The sequence below is a fragment of the Monodelphis domestica genome, chromosome 1 (assembly GCF_027887165.1).
Source record: "Monodelphis domestica isolate mMonDom1 chromosome 1, mMonDom1.pri, whole genome shotgun sequence".
In the NCBI taxonomy this organism is placed as follows: domain Eukaryota; kingdom Metazoa; phylum Chordata; class Mammalia; order Didelphimorphia; family Didelphidae; genus Monodelphis; species Monodelphis domestica.
Genome location: NC_077227.1, coordinates 255022647 through 255045356, shown reverse-complemented (window position 1 = coordinate 255045356; position 22710 = coordinate 255022647). Strand labels below are relative to the sequence as shown.

The window sequence follows — 22710 nt, the reverse complement described above, 5'->3', positions numbered from 1 at the left end:
AATGAATTGTGGGATGGTGTTTTTTGCTTCAGATTTTTTTACTGAGAGCTGGCTTCAATATAGTTGATTACAGGGCAAACAGGAGGTCTGTGTCTATGATTGGCTCTTAAATATTATCTTCTAAGTCTTTCTAAAAGGAATAGTATTTCCTGGAGTATTTCATTATAGAAGACTGCATTCTGAATACTACCTTACTTAGATAGAAAATCATATTGCTGGAAGGAAACTTAGAAGTCTAATTGTAGCATCTCAGATTTGGAAGAATTTTCCCAAGGTTCCTTCTGTATATTATCCACTGAAATGAAACAATTTAACTTTCTTAGTGCCCAAACTTGAAGATTTATGTATAGATTTGGTGCCAAGTGGTTGCGAAGATGGAATCAAGTACTAATTGGCTATCTAGTCCAACCTGTGGCCTGACAGAGAATTTCTTCTACACTGAAGACCTCAAATAAAATAAGGTTCCTACCTACTATCACCTCCCCATCAGGGCAATCTGGTTCACATTTCTACAACTCTGTTAGGATTTTGTTCCCTACAATTGAGCCCAGATCTTACAGTTACTTTCACTTCCTGCTCCAAATGAGACTTCTAGGGTAAAGGGAAAAATTCTTTTATCCTATATGACAGACTTTCAAATAATTGAAGACAAGTTTCATACACCAGTCTAGCTCTTTCAGTTTTCAATTCTCTGGCCAAAATATCCCTGGTTCATTCAGCCTTTGATTCTCATCTAGTATGAACTTGAGACTGTTCACCATCCTGGTCACCCTTTTCTAGATGAACCTCCAACATATCCATCTTCTTCCTACAATGTGTGATCTGGAACCCAAGGTGAGGAGCATAGAAAAATGTATAAAACATTTATCCAACATCCCTCATACCCCACATCATTAAGATAGCTAAACTAAAGGGGTGAGTGTGGGGGTGGGGGGAGGCAGCTAGGTGGATTGAGAGCCAGGCCTAGAAATGGAAGGACCTGGGTTCAAATCTGGCCTCAGCTACTTCCTAGCTGGGTGGCCCTGAGCAAGTCACTTAACCCCTATTGTCTAGTCTTTACCGCTCTTCTGCCTTGAAACCAATTCTAAGATGAAAGATGAGGGTTCAAAAAAAAAAACCTAAGCCAATGACTTTGTATCCCCAACACCTAGTCCAATAAATGTTTAATGTAGTACAATACTTGGCATATAACAGTCTGTTGAATAATAATAATGATAGTTAGCATTTATATAGTGCCTATTATGTGCCAGGCACTTTATGGATATTACTTCATTTGATCCTCCACAATAACCCTAGGAGACTGGTATTATTATTCCCATTTTACAGTTGAGGAAACTGAGGCAGAGATGAAGTGATTTGCCCATAGTTATATAGCTAGTTAAGTCTCTAAGGCCAGATTTGAATTATATGGTGGCTAGAGTACCAGACCAATAATAAGGGAGACTCATCCTGAGCTCAAATATAGCCTCATGAAATTTTTTTGACAATATGCTCCTAATCAGTAAAAACACACACACATATATATATATTGAGCATATACCTCTAATACATATTTATTTAGAAGTTATTTATGCATATTTTTGTGCTAATAATTATATTCATCATAAATTTTACATAAGAATAGATATTTTAAAAGATCAAGCTAAATATAAAATCATATTTGATGCTAGTCAATAGGGAGCCACTGAAGTTTACTGAGTAAGGGAGTAGTAACATTATCAGACCTTTACTTTAGGAACATCACTTCAGCTACTCTGTGGAGGATGGAGTCAAGAGGGAGAGATTTAAGGCAGGGAGACCAATTAGGAAGCTATTACAATACTCTAAGCAGGTGATAATCAAGGCCTGAAAGTCGGGTGTTAGCTCTGTGAATAGAGGAAGCAGATATGAGAGAGCATGATTTGTCAGCTGATTGGAAATGTGGAGTAAAGAAAATGAGAAGTCAAGGATGATACGGAGAAGGATAGTGGTTTCCTGAGGTTTAGAAATAAGGAAATTCAGAAGAAGGAGGTTAGTTTGGCTGGAGAGGGGCATAATGAATGCTTTTTTGAATTTGAGATGCCTATGGAAGATCTAAATGGAAATGTCTATTAGGCAACGTGGGCCTGGAATTGAGGAGAGAGGGTATGATTGGATAAATTGATTTGGGAATCATCTCACTCAGGGTAAGAATCTGCATTTACACAAAGATGATCCTTGAACTCAGATCTGAAGAGACCAATTAATATTAGAGACAAAAGAGAAGAAGGCCTGCAATAGAGCCTTGGGGTATGCTTTAGTGGGTGTGACATGGATCAGAAGTCCACAAAGCAGAACAGCCCTTGTCAGGAAGAGGAGAGAGAGAGAGAGAGAGAGAAAGGAGGAAAGGGGAACAGTTTCACAAAAATCTAGGGAAGAGAGATTATCTAGGAAGAGACAGTGGAGAGGCTGGTCCACCACTGTTAAAGGCTGTACCAGGTAAGGAAAGATAAGGATTCAGAAAATGCAATTAAATCACTAGTAACTCCCCCACCGCAACGCCACTCCCCATAAAACCTTACCCTCTGTTTTAGAATCAATACTGTATATTGTTTCCAAGATATAAGATTGGCTTGCCCAGGGTCACTTTCTAGCTAGGAAGTGTCTGAGTTCAGATTTGAACATAGGACCTCCCATCTGTAGGCCTGGCTCTCTAACCACTGAGCTCCCTAGCTGGCTCCATCACTAGTAACTTTCAAGAACAGTGTCAGTTGAATGAGAAGGCAAAAATAAACTGGAAATTGGGAATGTGGGAGCCTGGAAGGATGTTGAGACCCTTAATAGAAATAGAGGACTTTGGAAGAGGGAAAAGAATATAATTGCAGCCCAATCGTGCCTGTTCATTCTATGCTGTTCCCACTTTACCACCAAAAAACAAAAAGAAAGGAAATGTATGTGTGTTTGAGCAGGGGGCTGTCACGACTGTGACCCTTGAGTAGAGAACCTGCCCTTTGAGGAGTTTCTACAACAACCAAGAAATGAAAGGGGCCAGACATAGGGCCTGGTGGGGAATGGGTAGAGAATGCTAACATTTTGGCTATGTAGCTTCTGCTAGTTGCCTGGGTTCACTTAGGTTATAATGGAGTTTGAGAGGTGGGAATCTTAGAATAAGGGAGTCACATGATTTTGTTAGAATTAAGCCCACAATTGGCTGGGAGTCTATTATGTGTCAGGCACTACAGAGACAAATATGAAAAAGACAGCACTTGCTCTAAGGAGCTTCCAACACAATGGAAGAAGATAAAACAAAAAAGAAGAGAAGGGGAAGGGAGAAGAAAAGAGAAAGGCACTGAGCTTGAGATCATGACTGAGAAGTCAAAGAAGTCCAAAAGGAGAGCAGATGAGTGGGAAATGAGGTGATAGCTGTGAGTGAGGGTGGGGAGGGACGAATATTTCCATTATTACCACACTCTGCTCAGTTTATCAACACCCCTTGGGATCATGCCATGGTCTCATTAGGACTGCACCATAGCCACCACTTTAGAGACCAATGTCCTGGAGAATATGATCCTCTTCTGGATATATGGATTTGAATCTTTTTTGTCATCCGTGTGGTTGGGGCCTGGATATCAAGTGATACATTTTACAGATATTGGTTCTGTTCATCCCTTCCTGATGTGTACACACATGTTTACTGGAATCTGTAGAAAAATATCTGAACCATGAAATTTATTTGGAGACACGTGGACTTTGATCTTTAAACCTTGTGCCAAGTTTCTCCTCCTATTTAGAGCAGATGCAAAAGTGAAGTGAAAACTTGAAAGCAAGAGAGTAATCTAGGCCATATTTAATCTTGTTTTGTAAATAATGAAGTCAACCCTGCTTCCCCCTTCCATATATACACAATGAAAAGATTTCAGTTCTGGGACAGCAGGGACTAGTAACTTGTGTGTTATCTTCACCTAAATATTGATATGATGACTGATGAAAGGGTAAAATTAGTGTGTTCAAACCAAATCAAAAGTGACTTTCAGTAATTGGCACCTGTGTCTCAAGAATTTTGCCTTTCTTTTTTAGCTCAATCCAAAGAGGATTTTTCCACTTCTCATTTGAAATGTCTTATGTGTCTATTTGAACTCCACAGTCTCTACTTTCACCCTACCTAGTAAGCCCTAGTCTTAGTGACCAAATCAAAGCTGAATCAATCAATCAAATATTCCACAAATATTTATTTATCATCTCTTATGTGCCAGATGCTATGCTAGGTGTTGGGGGTGCAAGTTAAATATCTGAAACTATCCTTACTGGTAAACCAAAGTGTCCAGATAATGGAAACTATCTTGAGATAATCACAGAGTTGGAAGCAGTAGTGTGCTGGTAAATGTTTAATAACTAGCTCTCCACTTACCCCCCAATTTTTTATAAACACACATCCCCAACTCTGGATTATTAGCATTTTATCTATCTCATTCTTAGATCTAGGTAATCAACAAAAACAGTAATTAAACTCTGCTTTTGTAGCACTGCTGATTTCTGAGCTCCTTCTGAAACAGTTAACAAGCAGCTTTCCCTAGTAGAAACTAGCTCTTGCACAATCCTGGTTGGAAGTGATTAGAGAGGTCAGAAGGAACCTGTAGATGAAAGAATTTGTTAAATGTTTTGCCAAAATCTATATACATGATATTTCTAGTATAAGGGGAAAAGGGGGTTTATTTATAAAAAAGTTGAACTGGATTATTTAAGAATAGGGTTGCTAGGAATTTATATTCCAAAGAGATATATTTACAAAATATAGAAAGAGTGAAGTTAGAAAATCAGAGAGAGGATAGGGTTAGATATCTAACCTAAGAACTAAGTATTTTATACTCCGACCCCTGGCTCAACCCAGGTAGGGGGGTTTAGTCCTTAACCAGAGAGGCCTTGACCCTTGTAGCTGAGGACCTGGGGATGTTCCTCTCAGGAGGATAGGCTTCTACTGTGGCTAGTATCTTCAGAAAAATCCAGGAAGGAGTCAGCTTTTTCACTCACCACGTGTCAGTACAAAGGAGGAGATTTAAGGATAGTCTTACCAGGAACAGGGTCTCAGGTCCAGTCAGCAGATTCTTCACCAGTCTCAAGTCCAAAAGATGAACTGTTTCTCACAGGAAATCCAACTCCAAGTAGAACTCCAAGTAAAAACTGCACTCAGGAAGTTGTAATTCCCTTTTAAAGACACTTTCTTTTCCTTCACTTCCTATGCCTTCCCTTAATTTTACATCTACCAATCACAGTTGGAGCTTTGCTTTAGTACTGCATAGGGGCAGTCAGTTTAATTCTGATTCGTCACCCACTATTGCACACGTGGGTCACAGAACTCCCCCACTCAAGTGTGAATAGGGTGTTTACGCCTTTGGTGATTAGATCTAAAAAATGGGCAGGGGAGTTAATTTAATTTTTACAATCAGGGGAGAGTTAAATTTAATCTTCACACTAGCATCCTTCTGATTTATGTCTAATAATGGTAATTGATATTTTTTTCTGGAAGCCTCAATCAGAGAAGTCCCACACATAGGAATAAAGAAATTTTTGTCACCGTTTTGTGGAGATAGGGAAGAAGAGAAGAAGGTATGGATTGTGATTTTTATTGGTATAGGGAACTTCCAGTAATTAAACTCCTTCTAGTATGTGCTCTGTAATTAATAGACTGGGACGTAGTGAGAATTTGAGTCTTGTGGCTGTGATAGGTGGGACTTGAAAACCCAAATCTTCCTGACACTTTTTCCATTATGTCAAGCATATGAGAGCTGGAATCTGCCTCTGAATTCTGTCACGTGGTCTAACATAACAATAACACCTCATATCCTACTGTCACATGTTGAAGTATTGGCCAAAAGGAAAAATAGCATGTCCTTTAAGAGCCTGGAAGCTTATCCTACCTCTAAATCCCTTAGAGGCCCTTAAAGAAAAGGTGAAGCTTAAGGACAAAAGAATCTATTCTTTATCTCTTTTGTTGGGATTTCACAGCCTGCTTAGACCTATTTCCTGATTTCTGCCCTAAAGTCATCAATATAAGAGAAGGTTTGAGGTTAGTTGCTGCTTTAGTTCTGTGTGTTTAAATTTAATTAAGATGATTATGCCTATAGGAAACAGTTATATTCCATGAAGTAGTTATTCAATCTTTTCATTCATGTCTGACTCTTCATGACCCCTTTTGGGGTTCTCTTGGCAAAGATACTAGAGTGGTTTGCCATTTCTCTATCCAGCTCATTTTCCAGATAAGGAAACTGAGGCCAACAGGGTTAAGTGACTTGCCCAGGGTCATACAACTAATAAAGTGTCTGGGTTCAGATTTGAACTCAGGAAGATTAGTCTTCCTGATTCCAGGCTCAGATTCTCTTCACTACACCACTAGCTCCCCCTATAGAAATTATATTAGAGGCCAACTCCAGTAAGACTCTAAACTTGCTTTCAGTGTGTTTATGGAGATCCATATATGTATGAGATCCAGTATATTTGTTTTCAAGTGTTTATACATTTGTAAATGTAAGCTGCTTGTGGGTTAGAGGTGATGGAGGCATGTGACCGTTGGAAAGAAGTCTGGAGTTTGTGTCTGAGGACTTGGGATTTGAGCCTTAGCTCTGCCATTTACCTTCTGTGTGAACTCTGGTGAGTTGTTGAGCTTCTCTGGTCTCAGTTTTCTCATCTATGAAAGGAGAGGGTTTTGGTAGATGACTTCTCCAATATACAATGCTAAAATTATTTCTATCATGGCTCCATGTGGTTCTTGTTTTTATCACTCAGTGGAATGAACGCCATCACTGTTGGAGTTTTTAACTTGTGATTTATTAAGATTCTTGAATTTAAACAAGAACTTTATTTTTTCTCTGCTAGTCCCTCAGTCCAAGTTTATTATCCTTAGGTGCTTTGAGGACCCAATTTGAGCCTTCTCTTTCTAGACATTGATGGAAATCTTTCTGCAGGTTTTCATCAATAGCTTTTGAAAGTTACATTGCCCTGATGATAAAAAGACATTCCAAATATAGCCAGGCTGACTCCAAGCTCATACATGAGGTCTTTCCAGATTGGTTGCAGCTGCTAAATAAAGCTTGTGCTCTACTGATATATCTTTTGAAAATCTCAGATTGGGGCAGCGAGGTAGCATAGTGGATAGAGTGTCAGGCCTAGAGTCAGGAGGACCTGGGTTCAAATTTGACCTTAGACACGTTCTAGCTGTGTGACCCTGGGCACATCATTTAAAACCATTTGCTTAGCCTTTGCCTTTCTGTTTTATAGTTGTTACTAGGATGGAAAATAAGGCCTTAAAAAAAAAGCAGATCAACTGCAGGCTACTTGAGACCTATACTAAAATTCTAATAATTCACATTTATATAGTATTTTAAGGAATGTTATTTAATTAATACTTACAATAAATAACATGAATTATTATTAATAGTGATAACTAAAGTTCATTAAAATCAAGGTTTAAAAACAAAAAGAAAACAGAGTTAAGGTAGCCTAAGCAAAAATTAGCTTTGTTTTATCCTGTCATGGAAACGAGAGTACAGGAACTGTGGTGCTGTGAGATAGCTACTTTAGAGGCAGCTAGCTAGTGCAGTGGATAGAACTCCAGCTTAGAATTAGGGAGGTCTGATTTCAAATTTGGCCATGGATATTTACTAGCTGTGGGACCCTAGGCAAGTCACTTCACCTCTTTTTTTTTTGCCTCAGTTTCCTCATCTGTGAAATGGGGATAAGCACACCTATCTTAAAGGGTTGTCATGGAGACCCAATGAAAAAATATTTGTAAAGCACTTATTAGCATAGTCCCTGCCACCAAGAAAGTTCTTTCTAATGTTAGCTACTCTTAGTATTACTACAGAGTTCAAACCCCAGCTCCCTTTTAGCAGGATGCTAAATTTGGGTGAGATGACCAGTGAAAAGACAATATTTACTTATAACTTATTCAAAAATTATCTTTAATTGTCATTATTATGAATTTAATTTTACAAAGTACTAACATCTTGCTACATGATTAAATTTTCTTCTAATCTTTGTAAATTACCAATTTTCCATAGTTACAATTTTATAAGGTTGTTAGTATAATATATGCCAAGATTTTATTTAGAATTTTCCCCTGTAATTATAAATAGGGCTGGTCTTTTCTTTATTTTTGGTGGGGGAGGTAAGGTATTATGGACTGAGTTTTGAGAAGGATTAAATTTGGGAAATGTGGCTTTCTTCACATTCTTCTCTCTAACAAGAATGCAGTCATTGATTTTCCCTTCACAAAAGTAATGTGATTCCCATTGCTTTTCTCTCTTGACAGGTGGGTATTGCCCTAGGGTTCTTGATTCCTCCTGTTATAATACCGAACCTCCAGGACATGGAAAAACTAGCCCACCACATCAGTATTTTGTTCTTCCTAACAGCAGGTGTGGCCACTCTGCTCTTCATCCTTATCTCCATTTGTAAGTATCTGAAGCCTAACCTAGCAGGAACTGGTCAAAAAGACCTTCATCTGAAGTGTGGAACTTGGTAGAGAGAGTTGTGAGCCTAGCTCCCAAGCTCCCAAAATGTTACAACCTGGACCTCAGATCCTCAGGGAAGAGATTGCTCAGTTTACTGAGAAAGCATTGATAGCAAGATGACAAGAGGCCTGAATGGGGTGTGTGGAATGTTCAGGGAAGACTAGCACCTCTGGTGTGAGGGCGCACTGAGCCCCTTTCATCGCTGCTCATCCATTTTTGGTGCCCATCTGGCACCCAACTCTCACCTCTAGCTCCAAGAAGCTGTAGCAGGCACGGGGAGGGGGGGGGCACAGAAACCAGATTCAGAGCAACCAACAAGCCTCAACCCCAGCAGTGGGTGAGAGGGATGTCTACCCCGAGCATGTGAAGATTTCCACCAGCAGAGTGGGGGGATGAGAACAGATTGTTCCAGTGGCAGTGAAGGCTACTGAAGTAGGTGCTGTGGATGGCTTCGAGCTTGGTCAGGCACTGAAGATGCCAAGGTCATCCAGTACATCCCAGGCCATCGCCAGTCATCCTGACTCTTATCATTCCACTGGACTTTGAGGACTCTGGAAGAGAGGGAGGCTGATGACTGTACAATCCTTTCTCACTTAAATCCAACTCAGGTACAAGTCAAAACATCACCTTTGTGATGTTATTTATCCCCTTTCAAAAATGCAGGATGAGCAACAACATCCTTGAATTGTCAACAAATTTATTACTGGATGCCAGGAAGAGCATAGACTTGGTTTCAAAACTTAGAGACCCTATTTGTCTGATTTATAATACAACTCGTAGACAAGTTTAAGGGGGATAATTTCTGTCTTCTCTCCTCAGTTTTGTTCTCAACCTCCTTTTGGAGAGGAAAATAGTCCTCTCTTCTTTGTTAGCAGTAAGTTTATATTTAGAGGTGTGGCCTTACATATTAATAAGCTTTTTTTTTTAATCATTATCTTCTTAGAATTGATGCTCAGTATCAGTTCCAAGGCAATGGAGCAAGTTAGGGCTAGACATTTGAGGTTAAGTGACTTGCTTCCGGTCACACAGCTAGGAAGTATCTGAGGGCAGGTTTGGAGCCAGGGCCTCCTGTTTCTCTATCCACTGAGCCATCTAACTTCCCCTAATAAGCTCTTAATGAGGGCTTGTTGATTTAGTTATACTCAGGTTTAGGTCACAGATTTCTTAGGCTACTACTAATGATGAAGTCTCATTTAAATTCGTTTCTTATACATGTGCTCCCTTCCTCTTGCTTGTCAGTGGAGCCTTTGGCAGTGGGACAGATTTAAGGAGTTCTAACATCAAGGGAAAGCAGTTTCATAGGATCATCAGTAAAGCATTGGAAGAAAACTGAGAAGTTCGCCAGGCCAGAGTTGTCAAACCTGTGGCTCTATGACCATCCAACAAGGGGGAGAGATGCTTTTGAGGGGGTAAACCCCTGGGATTGCCTTACTCAAGTACTTTGCCAGAGTTTTCAACATCAGATTCCCATGTAATTAGTTCCAGATATTGACATTCTCAGCTAAAGATGGAACAGCTCTCTATTATAATATACATATAAAATAGTAATATTAATATATTAAAATAATATATAAGTATTCTGTTCCCAGCAATCAGCCATTACTAACTGTTCAAGTTATTTGGGAGCCAGAGGGATTCTTTTAGTTTCTTTTTTTTTTACCAAGCACTAGTGAAAATGGTTGAGTCAAGAGCTTAAAATCTAGCTACTATTCAGATTTGGAATCTCTCAAACCTTGTTGCTCCTTACCCTTATAGAGTGACGTAATCTTGCCTTGTATTCATTCCCATACTTAAAGGGGGAAATAAAGGATCATACAATGGATGGGTTGGTGGGAAATTAACTGGGACTTTTCCTGGAGAGTGAACAACCTGAACTTTGAAGTCAAGGTTTCTGAGTACTTTCTGGGTGAAAGGTCCACTTATTTTACAGTTTCCTCTAAATCTAGATAAACTTTAGAGATGATTCAGGGCTATATCTTGGGGGTAAGGAGAAAGATAATGATTCTGATAGGGAAGGGAAACATTTAAATTGTGTTCATGCAAGGCTAATAATTTTCAGCACATGGGGTAAAGCCAAACAACTGTTGACTTTTTTAAAACGTAATTTGATTAGTGGCTTGACTGGATAACTTGGGTTGAATGGCTAGATCTGATTAATTAATTCAGTTAGTGTTCCATTGTTTTGGTTAGTGGAAGGAAGGAGGAGAAATTAGATATATAAGATAGACAAATTATTAAGGCCTTATCATGTCTCTATGTGCACTACAAGCAATGGGCATATAGTTGAAAACAAACAAAAAAAAAATCTCCCCTTCTTCTGAGGGGAGATTATACATAAAGGAATGCCAGAAAGGGTGCCAAGGGTACCCTCGCTACAATGTGGTGGGTGAGAAGACTGTGGGAAGGGAAGAGCTGAAGAAGGAAGAAATAGATTGTGAACTTTTTGCATTTACCCCATCCTTTTGTGTCAGAAGATCAGCATTTAGGATTCTTTATGAAAATCCTTTGTGAGACAAATACTGTACCGTGTTTATGAGCAACTTTTCCAAAGGGCTAATGCCAAACATTCTTGTTTTTTCTTTTTCTTGTATCTTATATGGGTAGCAGGGTGGTATAGCAGATAGAGTGCTGGACCTGAATTCTGGAAATTCTAATTCTGTCTCAGACGTTTACTAGTTATATGATCCTGGGCAAAGTCACTTAATGTCTGCCTCAGTTTCCTAATTAGCAAAATAGTGAAAATGATGGATAAAATATGGTGAGACAATATTTGTAAAGCACTTTTCCAATATTAAAGTGCTATGTAAATGCTAGCTAGCTATTATTATTATTATTATACATTTGAGTTTTGGAACTTTGCCATTTCCTCATGGCTTTGTGGTATGTTATTTGTTACTTATTTCTGGGATTCTCAGTTCTCCAAACTATGGCATCTGTACCTGAGGGATCATGCCCTTCTGTAAACTATGATGAATAATTAATCATAGAGAACATTCATTAAGCTCCAAGCAGTGAGAAGGAGCTGTTGGAAATGCTTCCAGAACTAAACTTTATGCTTATTTTGTTTTTTGGCTGAGGTAGCTCTTGCTAGCATGCCAATTTCAGCTTCCATGCCTTGGTGTAGCTTTAAGTAAACAGTTCAGTCAACATATTAAGTGACTATATGTAAATAATCAATTATTAAGTAAACAAGGCATTAAATTACTATTACAGGTAACACTGCCCTGGACTCTGAGGATACAAAAATAAAAAATAACATAGTTTCTACCCTCTAAGAGCTTGATAATCTTCTAGGGAGGTCATGATATGCATACAAGTATCATACACTATAGAAGGGCAAAAATGTGCCAAAGTCCTATAGCTGTAATGGAGAACCTATGGCACATGTGGCAAAGATGGCATACAGAGGCCTCTCTGTGGGCACATAAAGGCCCTTGGAGGCTGGCCCCGCCCCCAAATGCAAAGAATGGGGCATTCTACCTTCTCTCCACTGTTGCAGGGGCTGAGTGCAGTTGGGCTGAGCACAGCTGAGCTCCCCTCATCCCCAGGTGTGGCCACTCCCCTTAACCCCCCCCCCCCCCCCATCTATCCCTAGGCTCCAGGGAGCAGCAGTGGTGGCCACTCCCTTCATATTGATGATTCTACCCACCTTTCACTCTGCAAAAGGTACAAAGTCCTTTTAGTCTTTGTGGACCCTTTCTGGGTGAATAGAATAGTTAACAGACCTGCTTTTGTAAACAAAGAATGGATTGGGTCCAGGCCTTCCTAATTGTACTGACCCTAATTAAAATAACCCCCTAAGTAAATCTAGGGCTTGGGCCCCATTCACCAAACTCTAAGCGAATGTGCTAATCAGATCTTCCCTAATCCTTCAAAGGAGAATGGAGAGAAAATCATATACCCAGCCCAAACAGAGGGATCTAACCTTCTAATACCTCAATGGAGGGTCCTCATGGAGTCATCCTATCCACCCCCCACTACTGTAAAACTGGAAGGGCAGAATACATAAATTCATGTCTCTCACATTAAACTCTTTTATTCCCCCCCAGAAACAGGTGGTGGTCTTCTCCTGGGTTTTGAACTATGCATACCCAGCTACCTGGGTAGATAATTCCCTGATTCAATTGGGAGAAGTAGTAACTAAAACAGGTCCTTCAGATTGTTGGGTATGCAAGAAACACTCACAAAGCAAAGAAAATCCCATGCCTCTAGCATGGGTCTCAGTGCCTCAAAGGCCTACCAAATGCCTGAGGTTTCCAGGAAATTCCATTCACTCTGGTTCTGGTGGAAGCCTTTCACTTTTACTGAATATCCCCAGACCCAGCACAGGGAGATGATGCTCCTTCAGTATGGATGGGTTAATCAAGACCCCATTCTGGTATAAGTGCTTTGATATGGGTTGGGTCACTGACCCTTTTCCTTTTAATATAATGCATACATTGTGTAGAAATTGCATTGGGAGCCAGTGACCTCCAGGAAGGGAATGATGATATATTCGTCTAATTGTACATACTGGTATCATAATGTGACATTGGCAATCACTCCCCTGCACACATTCAGGGGGTGGGGCATGCAGTTGGGGACAGGGTATGGCACACATTGGGGGGGGTGGGCACTGGCACACAGTCTGGGGATGTGGATGGGACATGGCATGGGGTCCCTAAAAAGTTCTAAAAGGTTCCCCATCACTGTCCTATAATAATGTTTGATGAGGGATAAGTGGCTTTCCACTGGACAAACCATGAGAAATAGTTTCAAGAAGATGGTGGTATCTACATTTTAAAGGAAAAGATGGCAGAGATAGAAAGGTAATATAGGTAATGAATGTGAATAGAGACAGAAAAGTTCAGGACTTTATTAGGTAGTCCTTGATGGCTGGAATTTGTGAAAACAGTGTGAAAGAGAATCTATGCCATAGGTTCACCAACATGGGGACAGAGGATCGATTGTTGAGGGCCTTAAGTGTTAAGCAAAGCTAAGGAGTTTTGTCTTTTATCTATAACCACTGAATGTTTATGTGCAGATAACTGATATTCATTTCTTCTTTTTCTTCCTTTATTTTAAAGTATTCAGGGAGAAGCCCAAATATCCCCCAAGCCAAGCTGAATACTTAAGTCAAACTATGGAATCAACACAAGATACTTATTTTGAATCCATTTTACGATTGCTGAAGAATAAGAATTTTAACCTACTTTTTGTCACCTATGGTAAAGTTTAAAGACAATCATGCAATCTACATCTTTCCCCCAATCAAAATCCTACTAGCTGTTGTCATTATTCTTGTTCTTGTTGTTAGTAGGCCTCAAGGTCACTCCCACCCCTTTCTTCCTCAAGAAAGTCAATACCTGAGTTACAAGATTTCTTTCCTTCCCAATTCCAGCCTTCATATTAGGGGACTTCAACATACATATTGATATTCTTTCAAACGCTCTAACCTTGCAGTTTCTCAAACTACTTATTTTCCATGACCTTCTCCACCCCATCTCAGTCACATACAAAAATGGTCATACCTTTGATTTTACCATCATCCACAAATGCACCACCTTCATGTTCACAAACTCTAAAATTACCTCCTCTGATCATAATCTATTGATTTTCCACCTCTCCCTTTTTCCTCTAATACAAAAATCTGATCTTTGTCTATACCATGACTTCTGATCACTTCATACCTCAATGCTTTCTTGTGTTTTAACCCTTGCAGGAACCACACTGTCCTTTTTTCCTCTTCCTTTTTTCATCCTTCATGAACTAATTCAACTCTATTCTGTCGTCTTCTCTTGAGACCTTTGCTCTTTTATCATATCACCAATTGTGCCCAGCACTTGTTGCCTTTTCTTTTTCACTGTTGATCCTTAAAAACCATAAATAAACAGTTATCCCTTTTCCTTGAAAAGCCAAGGAGCCACATTGTGCTCAGCAATTGTTGGTTGGGATAGACCCAAACCTGAAGAATAGGAGAACATTATAGGTTTTATAGTAATCTAAGAAAGAGCAGAATGGGTCTTTGTGAATGGGTAACAAAAAGGGAGAAACTTCTGCCTATCAACAGAAGATGTTAGTCAATAACTTTGAATGTAGACCGGGATTTACTTTGATAATATGGAAGAAGACAATCTTAGTGTTATCTGCAGGTGCTCAGGGACTGTTCAGGGCTGGTCTGAACTGTTATTAAACAGAAACATTTGCAGGGTTACTTCCAGGGCATGCATCACTGTTTTATTAGATTAATCCTGATTTTTCTCATTAAGATCTAGAAGCCAAGGCAATTCTAAACAACACAAAACTGTAAGAAATTGAGGCACTTTGTCAACACATCTGCTACTAAATGAAGATAGAAAAAAATCATGCAACCATTTAGACTGGGTTCTTACAAATTTGTTACATAACTTCAATTGGGCCCTCACTGCTGCTAGGCAGTCTTTCTATATACTTCCCAAATTAACTCACAGTCCAACTCACCACAAGGACTCTTCCAAACTTTTTCATTCCTCCTCACATGCCTCATGTCACCCTCTCCTTCTAATCTCTCAGCTTAGAACTTTCCCTCATATTTTACACAAAAAAATTGAAGTAATTTTCTGAGAGACCTTGCTTCTCCACTCCTAATCTCATTTCACTCAAAGACCTGATATTCTCCTTTGCCTATCTCATGTGAAGAGGTGGCCTACTTTTTACCAAGACAAACTCCTTCACCTGTACAAGCAATCCCATTCTATTCTCTCTTTTCCAAATTTCTAACTCTCCAGAAAAGATTGTCCACTCTTCCATCCCCACTTTTTTTCACTTATGTTCACTCTCCCCTTGTCTACTGGTGGTTTCCCTACTGCCTACAATCATGCCTATGTCTTTCCTGTTCTCAAATAATCCTCACTTGATCCTTTCTTTTCTACCTTTTGTGGCTAAACTTCTTAAGAAGACCAACTCCAATAGGTGCCTTCACTTTGGTCTCATTTTCTTAGCTCCCTACAGTGTGACTTCATGCTTTATCATTCAACCCAAACTGTTCTCCTCAAAGTTGTCAATGATCTCTTAACTGCCAGGTGCAACAGCCTTTTATGGTTTTTTTTCTTCTTTTTATAAAAACTCTTACTAAGCATTAATTCCAAAGTAGAAGAGTGGTAAAGGCTAGGTAATTGTGGGTTAAGTGCCTTGCTCAGGGCCATACAGCTAGTTAGTGTCTGAGGCCAGATTTGAACCCAGAATCTCTCTCTAGGTTTGGCACTCTGTCTACTGAGCCACTTAGCTTCCTCTCCAGTAGCCTTTTGTTAATGCAAATACTTCTTGACACAAAGACTTTTGCATTATTGATTGACCTCTTCTCCTTAACACTCTTCTTTCTAGGTTTTTGTGATGCTGAAGTCTATCTATCTGACTAGTTTTCAGACTCCTTTGCTGGCTTTTCATCCAGATCATGCCTACTAAATGTGGGTATCCCCTGGAGCTTTGATGTGGGCTCTCTTTTCTTCTTCCTTTATATTATTTCACTTGGTGAGTTCATCAGTTCCCTTGGATTCAATTATCTTCTCAATGATGATAATGATTCTGAAATTTAACTTATTCATCCCTAATCTCTCTGTTGATTTGCATCTTGCATCTTCAAATGTTTGTTAGACATCTCAAGCTACATGTTCTATAGATAGTTTGAAATCAACAGGTCCAAAACTGAACTCATCATCTTTCCCCCCAAACCTTCCACCCTTCCAAAGTTCTTTACTACTGTCTAGGGAATTGCCATCCTTTCAGAACCCCAGGCTCACAACCTAGGTTGTGAGCATCCTCTACTGCTTACTATCTCTCACCTCCCATCTGCTTTCAAGGCTTATCAATTTTACCATCATAATATCTCTCACATAATCCCTTTCTTTCCTCTGATATGGTTGTCTACCTTGATGCAAAGCCATCAAGTTCTCATATCTATATTATTTTATCATTACTATTATTTACATCCTTGTATTCTGTTTTAGAATCAATACTAAGTATCAGTTCCAAGGCAGAGAGTAAGGGCTAGGTAATGAGAATTAAGTGAATTGCCCAGAGTCACACAGCTAAGAACCATGAGGCCAAATTTGAACCCAGGACTTCCTATATCCAGGCCTGGTTCTCTATCCATTGAGCCACCTAGCTGCCCTTTCATGTCTATATCATTGCAGCTGGTTCATCTACTTTCACAAGTCTCTGCCCATCCCAATCCAAATTCCATTTAACTGTCAAAGTGATTTTTCTAAAGCACAAGTCCAACAATGTCATCCCCATACTCAAAAAACTCCAGTTCCTTATCATCTCTGGGATAAAACACAATGTCTTCTCTTTGCTGTTCAACCCTCTTCATAATCTACTTACAGACATATTTCCAATTTACCTTCTCTGATCCAATAACATTGGCCTCTTTGTTGTTCCTTGAACAAGATACTTCCATCTCTCATCTCTGGGCATTTTCAATGACTGTTCCCCTTGGCTGGATTGCTCTTCTTCTTCAGCTCTAATTGCTGGATTTTTTTCAAGTCTCACATTCAAGAGGAAGCCATTCCCAATCCCTCAATTCTAGGGCCTTCCCTCTGTTGATTATTTCCTGTATATAGCTTGTTTGTACATAATTGCTTGCTTATTGTCTCCCTTGTTAAACTGTGAGTTCTTCTAGGGCGGGGACTATCATTTGTTTTTCTTTGTCCCAAGCACAGAGAATGGCGCACCTAGCACATAACCAACATTTAATAAATTCCTATTGACTGACTGACTAAGATATCCAGAAAGACATATAAAGTGGGAGTATGTAAAAGTTAGTCACTTGCTGATATATGTTTGTGTGATGTGTTTTGTTCTCTCTGAGGAGGCATATAAAGATACAAAGGTAGATATTTCTTCATGTGGCTTGCTGACAAGGGAAATCTCCATTTCATACTTTTTTCCTCATTTAATTTTTTATTTTAAAACATCTGAATATCTTTTTAATCACCTATATTGTCCAATTTATCTTTCTTCTTGCCTTCTCTTAGAGAGTTATCCCTTATTATAAGGAAAAAAGTTCAATTTCTGCCTCTACTTCAGACTATCAACAACAATATGTAGGGGCAGCTAGGTGGCTCAGTGGAGAAAGAGGGAGTCAGGCCTGGAGTCAGGAAGACCTAGATTCAAATTTGGCCTCAGACACTTAAACTTCCTCAGTCACAATTACCTCACCTGTAGAATGGAGCTAATAATAGCACCTTTTTACCTGTCTCAATTATATGAAAAGATAATTTTTTAATCCTTTTTTTTAAGCTTGAGACAAATTTGCAACTTCTTTCTTTTTCTGCTATCCATTCTCCCTTAGAAAGCAATCTAATATAAATTTTATACGAATAGCACTTTTTCAAAAGGATATTGTTGAATCAAATATATGTACATATGTTTTTATACACATATGGTATACATAGAGACATACATATATACAATGCTTTACAAATCCTAAAACTCTATATGTTAGCTATTATTTTTAGCATGCCTGCCTTCAACTACATTTCCAACTTATTTCTGTCTTTTTATATCATTGCCAATTAGACAAATTCTATTCTTTTTCTGGTTAATAATTATGTCCTATGTTTCTTATCATTTCATCTATAAATGAGATTAATTTAGATGATATCAAAATATATTGTGGTCAATTTCTTCATTTTCATTTTCATTTCATTTAATTCAGACCTTCAATTTATGGTCTATGTGCTCCTAGAATTTTTTTTTTTAAAACTAGACACAAACTTAAAAAAAAATACTTTAAATTTATTTCTAGTTCAGTTCCTTTTGTTAATTCAACTTAGCCTGTCAAGATCATCTATATTTTGATCTATCCTCTCTTGCATTAACTGTTCCTTCAGCACTTTTTTCTCTAGCTTTGATAGGTATGTTTTCTATGGCTTTTAACCAAGTTTTTTTTTTTTTTAATCTTTACCATCTGTCTTAGTATCAGTTCTAAGTCAGAAGAATAGCAAGGGTTAGGCAATAGCAGTTAAGTGACTTGCCCAGGGTCACATAGCTAGGAAGTGTTTAAGGTCAGATATGAATCCAGGTCCTCCCATATCCAGGCCTATCCACAGAGCCACCCAGCTACCTGCCTCTCAGGAAGCATTTATAAAGTGCTTGTCATATTCCAGGGACTATGCTAAATACTGGAGATACAAAGACAAAAACATGTTCTTTTCTTTCAAGGAGCTCATATTGAAATGGTAGAATGCCCCCTCAATAAACAAAATAAAAACAAAACTTTTGTAACAAATAATTAGGTGAGCAAAGCAAAACAAATTCCAAGATTGGCCATGTCCCAGGATAATGTCTCAAATCCTAGTGTTAACTCTAACCATATGCCTAAATGGACTAAATGTGAGAGAGATCATGCTTGGCATGATGTACCTGCATTAAGCAAAGGCCACATAGAGGTGGGATGGAGTGAAGTTTTGTCTCTTCACCCAAAATGAAGCTTTGGGAGAATCTTTTTTTTTCCCTTTAAAGAGTAGGATTTACATATTTATTTTCATTTACAACAATGTCATTTAGAAGCATACTCTTGTTATACTTGATCTTTGGGGGTAAATAGAAAAAATATTATGTTATATAATTTATTTTTAACCTTTATTTTTTGTCTTAGTAACAATTCTAAGACAGAAGGGCAAGGCTAGACAAGCAGGGTTAAGGGACTTACCCAGGGTGACACAGGTAGGAATTGTCTGCATCCACATCTGAACCCCAAGTCCTCCTGACTCCAGACTGGTAGCTCTATCCACTAGGTCTTACCTTTCTTCTGCCCTAGAATTGATATTGATATTTAGTGTCAATTCTAAGATAGAAGGTTTTGTTTTTGTTTTGTTTTTTAAAGAAAACAGGGAAAAGGGAATACTTGAGAAAAGATTATAGAATAATAATAATGTCTATATAACACTTTAAGGGGCAGAGACCTGAGTTCAAATCTAGCCTCAGGTATTTACTAGTTGTGTGATCCAGTTGTGTTCTGAGCAAATTATTTCTGTCAAATGACCTGGAGAAGAAGATGGCAAATCACTCCAGGATCTTTGCCAAAAAAACCCAAGTTCTACAGCTGAGGAAACGGAAGCAATTAGATTAAGTGATTTGCCCAGCGTATGAGTGGGTGCTGAGACTTACTCATTCATATTATAAGCATTTGGAGAGTTCCTAGGCCTTTGGGATAGGCAGTGGAAACACAAAGAGAAAAATAAAACAATCCTTGACTTCAACAAGTTAACACGGTCAGAGGAAAACCACATATGTACAGAGAAGTAAAATTTTCACTTTGTATATATTTTGTAATCTGAGGGAATGCCTTGGGGGGAATCAGGATATGCTCCTATAGGGAAGCTCGTGGGATATTTGGGGAAGACTAGCTCCTCTGGAGTGAGAGCTTGCTGAGTCCTTCTCAGGGCTGCTCATTCACCTTTGGTGTCCACCTGGCACCCAGCTCTCACCTGTGGCCCCAGGAAGTTGTAGCATTTACAGCAACCACAACCTGGGAAGACTGTCTCAGCAGATAGGCTAAATCAGGTCAAGGGTAACCTGAGGGAAACCAACAGGCTTCAGACCCATCAGTGAATTATTGTAGGTATCTGCCACAAGCATCTGAAGATTTCTTTCCTTCTGGCAGAAGAGTCAGATGAGAAGAATCTATTCTAGTGGCCATGAAGGCAGCTGAAGTAGGAGCTGTGAAGCTTTAGAGCTTGGTCAGACATTGAAGATGCTCAGGTCATCATCTACTACATCCCGGGCCATCACCAGTTGTCCTGACTTTTTTTTATTACTGGAATTTGATGACTCTGGAAAAGAAACTGAGGCTGATGACTTTGTGCAACTTTGCCTTCCTTGAGTCCAATTCACTCAAGAGTCAAGACATCACCTTTATGATGTCTTTGGTTGTCTTCCAAAACAAAAGATGAACAAGAACGACAGAGGAAGCTAGGGTTTCTAAGAGGTGGAGGTGAGAAGGAGGGAGCCTTTTCTAAACCTGTGCAACAACCTGTGCAAATCTACAGAGATGGGACATGGAACACTGTGTATTGGGTATGGATGGAATGTAGAGAATTTGAAGAATGTAGTGAGCCTGAAATAGTGACTGGAGCCAGGTTGGTAAGGACTTTAGATGCCAAATAGTAATTTGTGTTTTCTCTATCCAAGAGGTAACAGGAAGGAGCTTCTTAAGTAGAAGAGTAACATGGTCAGATCTGGGCTTTAAGAAATTGAGGGTGGAGAGCTAGGTGGCTCAGTGGATAGAGTGCCAGGCTTGGAGTCAGGTGGACCTGGGATCAAACCTAGCCTCATATACTTCTTGTGTAAGCCAGGGCAAGTCACTTAGTTCCACTTGCCTAGCTCTTGCCACTCTTTTTTTTTTTTTTAAGGATTATTACTCAGACAAATTAAGGGAAAAAAGAGAGGAAGCAAGAAAGAAGGAAACTATGAGTGTGGCAGCCATGTGAAGAAGAGATTGAAAAGGGCAGAACATGTATACAGGGAGATTAGTAAAGAGACTATTGTAATAATCTAGAGAAGTGATAAGGGATGGAACAGAAGTGTGGTAGCTGTGAGTGGAGAGAAAGCCTTTTGGATATGTAAGATGAAGGAAAATGAAACAGACTATTACTCTGAGGTTGCAAATCTGGTACCTGGTAGGATTGTTATGCCTTCAGCAACAACAAAAAAGAAAGGAAGAAGAGAGGATTTCTACAGACTATAGAATAAGCACCCAGACCTTTTGTATCTTTGAGTTGTGTTCTTTGGGATCTATGTGAAAGTGTCAAAGAATGGGCTTAATACAGGGCATCCAGGAAAAAGAAAATTCTCAAGTTCCTTTTAACATCTTCAAACCTATGTGTGGGAAAACCTAGCAATGACTTCTTCATTCATTAGTATAAATGAGACTATTTCTTTTTCTTTACCTGCTCCCCTGGATAAGATCCAGAGCAAGCACCTGAGACTTTTTCATCTCTTAATGTATTGTAAGAGCTGGGTGGCATCATGGATAGGGCCCAGGAGTCTCAGCACTAAAGAATCATTGAATGTTATTGTTGGAAGAGGGATCTTAATCATCCAGTGCTTAGCTCAATGACTGATAAAGTCAGCCCTTCATAAATGCTTGTTCCCTAATATACTAAATCCAATCTCCTTATTTTATATATGGAAGTTTAGGGGTGTTAAAGTGACTTGCCCCAAAGTCTTCCATCTGGTTAATACCAGAGCTGGGACTAGGACCAAAGTCTCTTGACTCCTAGTCAAATGCTTTTTCGAGTACACTATACTGGCCCATTGCTTTTATATCTATACTTTGACCCAAATGGAATCTGGAATGGGGGAAAGGCCAAAAAACTGAGTTTGCAGAGAGAACTAGTTGTCTGAATAACTCAGGGTGTTACCATCAAACTGCCGGCTTTGGATATTGAAGTCCCAGTAAAATAATTATATTTGGAGATTCATTTTTTTATATACTTAAGCAAGGGGTTTCATATTCATGGTTTTGGTTATTCTTGGGTTGGCCATTGATAATTAAACAGGGATTTAGGGAGATTTGCAGTGTTTTGCAGAAAATCACATGACATATGTAAAGAAAATGAAAAAAATTGTCATAAATGAATAAATACTCGATATTATTCATCTATTTTTATCATTTAGGACCATAAGTATATGTATACAGATTTGTTATAAAAAAGTTAAATTTTGTTAAAGTTTCAGTGCTTCTTTTTGGGAACCCTTCTTCTTTGCATCTCTCATCCAGAGTCAGTCATGTGATTTTATCTCACAGTGATGAATTTTTTTAACCCTTACCTTCTCTCTTAGAATCAATACTCTGTATTGGTTCCAAGAAATAAGAGTGGTAAGGGCTAGGTAATGGGGGTTAAGTGACTTGCCCAAGGTCACACAGGAAGTATCTGAGATCACATTTGAACTCAGGACCTCTGGTTTCTAGGTCTGGCACTCTATCCCCTGTGCTACCTAGCTGCCCCCAAAATGCAACTTTTCTATGTATGTAGTATGTTGTTTTACTTGATTTTCATGTTAAATAGATATGATCAGAATTGTTCAAAATAAAGATTTGGGGTGAGGCCTAGAGTTATTTATAGTTTTTTTTTTTTAAATAATCTAGGGAGTCCTGCATCAATTGTACTTTGAAGGGATGTTTTTTTGGAGTACTGATTAAGTTTTATTATAAGTGAAGATATGACAGAAATCATAAGATAATTAATTTAGAGCTAGAAGGGACCTTACAAGTAATCTA

At 38.9% G+C, this 22710-nt stretch overlaps 1 protein-coding gene and 1 long non-coding RNA gene across 3 annotated transcripts in view; one reads left to right on the top strand and one right to left on the bottom strand.

The window, feature by feature from the left end:
• FLVCR2 (FLVCR heme transporter 2) overlaps window positions 1-22710 on the top strand; it is a 91014-nt gene that overhangs the window by 49801 nt on the left and 18503 nt on the right. Inside the window, exons 2-3 of one of the 2 annotated variants that reach the window (XM_001374723.5) lie at window positions 8264-8405; window positions 13532-13672. In XM_001374723.5, coding sequence (XP_001374760.2) covers window positions 8264-8405; window positions 13532-13672 — 283 coding nt within the window. The remainder of the gene's footprint in view (window positions 1-8263; window positions 8406-13531; window positions 13673-22710) is intronic. The other variant, XM_007472796.3, reaches the window with a different exon arrangement.
• LOC107650598 (uncharacterized) lies at window positions 1527-21393 on the bottom strand. The gene is made up of 2 exons (XR_001626171.2): window positions 19138-21393; window positions 1527-9016 (listed from the first exon to the last, which is right to left on the bottom strand). It is a non-coding gene; the product is annotated as an uncharacterized LOC107650598 (long non-coding RNA).